This window comes from Myotis brandtii, unplaced genomic scaffold (genome assembly GCF_000412655.1).
Source record: "Myotis brandtii unplaced genomic scaffold, ASM41265v1 scaffold440, whole genome shotgun sequence".
In the NCBI taxonomy this organism is placed as follows: Eukaryota; Metazoa; Chordata; class Mammalia; order Chiroptera; family Vespertilionidae; genus Myotis; species Myotis brandtii.
The window spans coordinates 5,936,920-5,943,935 of NW_005366834.1; the positions used below are offsets into that span (position 1 = coordinate 5,936,920).

Consider the following 7,016-nt stretch of genomic DNA (forward strand, 5'->3'; position numbering starts at 1 on the left):
TATTGCTCTTCTCCATTCAAACCCAGACTTTCAGAAGAGTTTCTAGAAAATGAGGCTCAATCTCCTCACATCCAACTCCTTCCTTGAGTTCCTATAATCTGGTTTCAGCCTCTATCCCTCTAATCTGACAACCCCTATTACAGTTCCCAGTGCCCCAAGGTTGCATTTTTTGTTATTTTATTTGACATCTTAGCAACTTTTGTTATACTTTCCATTCTCTTTTCCTGAAACATCTGTTCCTATTACTCTGTTGTCCAATGCTCTCCCAGTTTCCCTCCTTCACTCGTGTACAACTTCCCAATCTTTGCAGGCTCAGGATCCTTCTTCTAATCATCAAATACAAGGCTCAGTGCAGGGTGCACTTCTCATTTCATTATCTCCTTGGTCCCCGCATAGGTGATATCAATCAGGCTCATGGTGTCAATTACCTTCTAAAGGATATAGACTTCCATTTCTGGTCCAGCTCTATCCTTTGAGATCCATGTGGCTACTCAGTCTGTCAACTTCTATGTCTATAAAACACCTCAGATGGAATATATCGAAGTATAAAGTCTTGACCTTCCCTCTCAATCCTGATTATTTTTCTCACTCCCAGGGAGAGGGGTAGTGACAATAAAGGTTGGGAAACATTAGGGTATGATGTATGATGGAGGGTTGAGAGAGAAAGTTTCTCTTAGTTTCTGACTCATCAAAATGAATGGGTAACCTTACCATTCACTTGCTATTCTTACAGACAATGGGGCACGGGGGTGGGGAGGGAGATAAGCAAAGTATGGGTACGTTTCAGGTAGATTATATTTGTTCTTCCTGAACAAATAAATAATAAGAGTTCTGCAAAGTCAGAAAGAACAGTACACTTAAAGGGTATTTATGAACTGCACATTAAAGTTGCTTGTAGTTTTCATAGTTCTGGTTCAGTATAAGCAGTTTTGCCTCAGTGTGAAGGTGATGGAAGGGAGAAAAGAAGGCAAAAGGAAGGAAGGGAGATTATCACTTTAAAACTTAATTAACTGACACAAAAAAATAGAAGACTTGATGGGAAAGACAAAATGTCCAGGAAACAGAATAAGGAAGGAAGGAAATAAAAGACAAAAACATTGTAATAAAGTTCCACTAACATCAGAAGTGTAAGCAGCTATTTTTTGAGGGACTCCAATTAGTTTGTCTCCTAATTATATTATTTTTGGTTTTGTACTTTTACTATTTTGTGTATGTGTGTTTTATTTTGAAAAGGTAGAATCTGCTCTGAATATCAGAGCAAGTTCAGCTCCTGCACGCGCGCGCGCGCGCGCGCGCGCACACACACACACACACACACACACACACACCACCCCGTGGGGAATTTGCATACTAGTCAGACTTGGTGTGCTGCCGGGGGTGGTTCCGGCCCAGAGGCAGCTCTATTCTTAGCCCTGCGCCAGGCAGAGTAGCTGAAAACTGTTCACTGCTGCTCCAGGACCTTCTCCTCAGCAATTTTAACGGGGTCCACCTGTCAGATCAAATCACCCAACCCTGCGTAACAGGCTCTTATGATCAGACATGCCATCCCCTTCTTTTCACGGCAAATCTCAAAACAGAGCTTTCTGTCATGAACATGCCGACATGTACTCTTTCCCTTCCATTAAGAGGATTGCTGTCCTTTTAAGGGTGGAGGGTTTGGGGTTTCCATTTTCCTTCCCCATTCTTTTGATTATCAAAAGTGTATTAGAAGTGGATATATTTTCCCCAAGCTTACTCTCTTAAATCCTGGCCTATACAAGCAAAAGCATATGTGAAGAAAGCAAATATGTTTATCTCTAATTCTAAATTTGTGCAGGTAGCTCCATCATTTTGTCATTTGACCATTTACCTCAGTTAAAACAAAAGAAATGATACATTATATCAGGCCAATTAATTTATAAGTGAATGCTATTAAAGGTGAAATTCCCTGGTCTCAGGAGGAAACTCGGGGGAAACAAACAACAACAACAAAAAAACACCTTTAAAGAAAAATGAGGAACAAAGGTGATATTTGGATCTTGGGAAAATCTGAAGGTCAAGTGTAGAGGAGATGGAGGTATATGATATTGTTATTTAATTTTTTTCTATTTCAATGTGTACAGTTAAACTCAGTATTCTTTTTCAAGATCATAGGTCTTTTTCAAAAAGATATTCGCTCTAGGAATTGGCTGAAATATGTATGTGAATGGAAGTGTACAGCTTCAGAATGCAAATTGCTCTTAAAATGAAGACTGAGAAAACCTGGAGAAATGTATGGGACCAATGGTTCCTGGACTTGGAGATTTCATACACTAATAAAATTTCTATCATTAAAAAGACATGAAGCATATAAGCTCATGATAAGGACTAGCTTTTTAAAAAATCAAATATATACCTTAATCAAAAGCTTCCTATATTGCACTTTTTACATTCCCATTAGCAGAAGGTAAAAAAAAAAAAAAGACATCCTGTCCGAACAGCAATCTCTGACCTAAATATTTAAAATATTAAGTACTTAAGTACTTGTCAGACCAAAATTCAAGCAAATTTTGCCTCCTTTTACAAGGGTGCATATAAAAGTTCATCTGACTAATCCCACAACTATTTGATATATATCCTTTTATATTTTTTTATTGATTTCAGAAAGGAAGGGAGAGGGAGAGAGAAATAGAAACATCAATGAAGAGAGCAAATCATTGCCCTGACCAGTTTGGCTCAGTGGATAGAGCGTCGGCCTGTGGACTGAAGGGTCCCAGGTTCAATTCCGGTCAAGGGCATGTACCTTGGTTGCATGCACATCCCTAGTAGGGAGTGTGCAGGAGGCAGCTGATCGATGTTTCTCTCTCATCAATGTTTCTAACTCTCTATCCCTCTCTTTCTCCCTCCCTCTCTGTAAAAAATCAATAAAATATATTTTAAAAGAGAGAATCATTGATTTACTGCCTCCTGCACGCCCCCCTCGAGCCCACATTCCAGGCATGTGCCCTTGACTGGAATCACACCCGGACTCTTTAGTCTGCAGGCCGACACTCTATCCATTAAGCCAAACTGGCTAGGGCTGATATATTCTTAAAATGACCTTCCAAGCATCTAGTTTTCAATATTGTGCCAATTAGTTTAAAATAAAGCTCAAAATAACTGCACTGTTACACTTAAAAAGTGAAATTGAAATCAAAAGAATGAAGATTAACCCCATCAATACCGAGACAGGATGTTGGATAACACCAAAATAGTAAATTGTACAAAGAGATTTTCCCCCTCATAAATGAAATGAAATTGCTGTGCCCTGTAGGTATAAGGAACAACAAAAAATAGGTGTACCAGAACCATATCTGACAGTGGATCTGTTTTGATGAAGACATTGTTTCAATATTCCTCGATATTTAATTTAATGAAAATTAAGGCTCAGGATGTTTTGTGAAAACAAACTTTGTGTAGTTGCTGGCACCTAATAATTTACCCAACTTAGGCAGCTGAAGAATGTCTAGATCAAGTCCCTGTTGTCCACTAAACCTGGGTCTGGAGACTCTCCAAGAATGGTGAATGGCACGCCTGCATCGTGACCATGTGTGACCTCTACCTTACTGGCTAGGGACAGCTGAAGATGTCTTCTCTTAGGGCTGACCCCAGGTAGGGCCATCCTGGGATGCATGGTGCATCCCAATCCTTAGGGATTTGGGTCCATCCCCATCATGCAGAGTCAGTGTCAGCTACTGGACAGCACCTTCAAGGTGGAAAGACAAAGCTAGTAATGAACAAGCTCATTCCGATTCCTGTTAATTTCCTCCTCATGGTATGCTCACAAGCACTTCACAGGTGTTAGACCCTGAAACCCCTTTATTCTTCATAGAGATGTATACCTGTGAGTTAGTAGGTCAAATGTGGTGGGTTCCCAAATGATGCTGACTTGCCTGCTAAACACAGCCTATGTATTGCCTTCCCTTCGTTTTAGATCATTCATGAGGAGGGCACAATCTAGGTTAATCCAAAATTAACTTGAATGCCCAACACAGTTTGAACCTATCACCCACGCATATGACATTCTCTGTTGAATATACAATTTCAAATTACATCTGTTTTTCTCAGGTGTGGTAATATTAAATGTCATGAGCCATGGTTAGGTTAAAATTCTGATTTAAATATTTTGGTGACCACATTTATGTACTCTTGTTTGAACACAATTCTAGTAGTTATTAAAAAAAAAGTATATATAGCTCAGATTTTAATTCTCCTATACCCAACTCAATAATTCTAAGTGTAAATAAACTGAGAAAAATGTCTTTGTTTCATTCATCCTTAAACAGTAATTTACAGTAATAAATGTTAATCCAGGAGGCTGATTTGATTGTTGTAATCACCAAAATGTCTAGTGAATTTTTTTAATTAAAAGAAGTGAATGAAAAGACAGTGGATATATCACACTTTACTTACACCAAGCACATTTACTTGCAAGAAGTGCATGCTATTCAATGTTAGTAACTGTATAAATGTCCTCCATGGTTCACTGAATCTGTTGTCTTCCCACCACCAACCCACCAACACACCCCCAAGCTATTTTATATATGCTGGGACACACCGGTAATAATCTGGACAGTCCTCTACTGTTTTTCATATCTAAAACAGTTGCTTGGTGGTTTTGTGTTTACATATTTCTCATATGCTGTGCTTTCAAGCATTAAGAGGTCAAATTTATTTCACTATAGAAACAAGAACCAAAAGTTTCAAAAGGTGATCATAGTCATGAATTGAACCCCACAGGTATATCTGCCTAATAATGTTTCACTTCTTCTTTCCCCAGTATTACCCCCTGGCAACGTCTTAGGTATGGTAAGACTGCAGGTCACTCCAAAATTGGAATTTTTGTTCCCCTTTATTTAACCATGTGTAACGTAATGCATAAGAACAATTTCAGATTCATCCTCATCTACTGTATTGCTGAGGTCCCTTTGGGAATAAGTTTTTGTATAGTGGCCCTTCTCAAATTCTATAGAGAATTCCCTATGTTCAAGTATGAAAACTTCCCACGTTAGAATATAAATTGTTTGAATTTATCACTGGGCGATTATTGCCTAGTCCTACTCTCCCCAAAAACCTGACAATTACCTGATTCAAGCATGAGCAATCTTTACAGTGGCTAGGCTTAAGTTCATGTTTAAATGCTTTATATTCAAGATTTGGTTTCTAATATCCAATTAGAAAAGACCATAATTATTACCAAGATCTAAGTGACAATTCCTTCTTTTCTTACATTAAAGAATTGATGTGCAAGTCTGGCCCCTCCATAAGCCACTGCTTACACCAATTCTCCTACCCTTTCCCATCTACAGAATCTATGAAACCTGAGCAAACTGAGCAGTTTGGGGGATAAATCAGGGTACAGAGGTGATTATCTGTTAGAACATACATATTCGTCATAATATAAAATTGCCACCAGATACACAAACAACTCAATATTTCAAAAGTTGAAAGGAGTCTTTCCTAAGAGGTCATAGAGCCTTTGCCCTCTTGTAGATAAAGCAGGGAAGTCTGGAGGTTAGAAGTGGCTTAAACACCATACAGGAGTGGCAAAGCCTGGACAGGAACCTGGTCACCATAAAGGCCAGCTCTGTGCTTGCTCCCACACTGCTGCTCCTCACTGCCTGCTCACCACTCGGGGCCCCTTTCCAGGCTCTATCACAAATGAATATGATGAATAAAGGGATACACCACCACTTACATACATACGATGTTTCTGTAAGATCTTAGGACTCTTTTCTTCCCAACCTTCACGATCAAATCTATTGTCACTCGCTGAAATATTTTATTCAAAATATTTCTTTTGAAGTAAATTAATCACACCCATACTTCTATAGGGTGCCTACCCATAGACATAGTAGCTTTTCAGTTTATCCTCTTCCAAGATAACGTACTGACACTGATGCAACTAATTTTTTAAACAAGTAATGTTCACAAAAATTTGAGGAGACCATCTTATACTTCTATGCAAATATATTCCAGAAAACGCCGGATACATTGCTCTGTGCTCCCCTGAGGTGACCGAGGAGGAAGGGGTGGCAAAAGAAAACCAATAGTCACCATTACTTCTTTTTAATTGTTTAACTTTATTACTGTTGCACCATTTATACAATTACATATAATTTCAATGCATCCATTGTACATTTTTTTGTTATTTTTTTTAAATTTTTTTTCCCATTTTTCCAATGAGTGGTGTGTTGGTGTCTGTGACACAGGATGGAGGAGAAACTGGAACTGCAATGAACGCAGACGTTTTTATTTTATTTTATTTTTTTCATTTCCACTGACCAATAAACAGAACTACAGGTGCACCCAACCACGGACATGCATTAACTCGTCATGAGAAATCTAGGGAGGCTAAGTTGGATGAGAGAATGTGTGTTACTCCCAAAAATCCCTGGGGAGGAGGCATGGAGATACATGTGGACAGGCTCCGTGGGCTGTCTGAAAGGTGGCATTCATCCACAGACATTTAAAAAATATCAAAAGAAGAAAGGCGGCAAATTAAAAAAAAAGGAAACACAGAAAATACTGCTTTCATAAAGATCTGATTGCCTTTGGAAGGGCCCTGCGGGCAGAATCAAAAGCAACGCTCCCTACTCCCCTTGCAGAATTCGGTACCCATCTGAGTTAGCGGCGGAGTACTTTCAGACATTGACCTCGAAACGCCAGGACTGGTTGGTAGAGTTGACTGAAGGTATATTAGATATTTCCCCACAAAAATACTATTTGGATTCTCCCCATCCCCCCTCCCTCCTTTGATGGGACATCTTTTTCATTTCATTTCTTTTTCTTTTTTTTTTTCTTGGGCAATACATATCATGACTTCCAATTTGAAACAAGTTAGTATAGGAGAGAGACAGAGAGACAGACAGAGAGAGAGAAACAGGTTGTGTCTAAGCTGTGATCTCTTTTCCCATAGGCTGTCCTTGTTACTCTTTCACCGCCACGGTTTGATCGGAATTCATGGCCGGGGCCTCGGCAGGTTTGACCTCGTCTGCGGGGGCTGCGGGGGCTGCGGG

The 7,016-nt window shown here is 39.4% G+C and overlaps 1 protein-coding gene across 1 annotated transcript in view; it reads right to left on the bottom strand.

The window, feature by feature from the left end:
* Positions 1-6,787: 6,787 nt before the first annotated feature.
* BASP1 (brain abundant, membrane attached signal protein 1) overlaps positions 6,788-7,016 on the bottom strand; it is a 1,092-nt gene continuing 863 nt past the window's right edge. Inside the window, exon 2 of the mRNA XM_014546340.1 lies at positions 6,788-7,013. Coding sequence (XP_014401826.1) covers positions 6,927-7,013 — 87 coding nt within the window. The 3' untranslated portion in view covers positions 6,788-6,926. The remainder of the gene's footprint in view (positions 7,014-7,016) is intronic.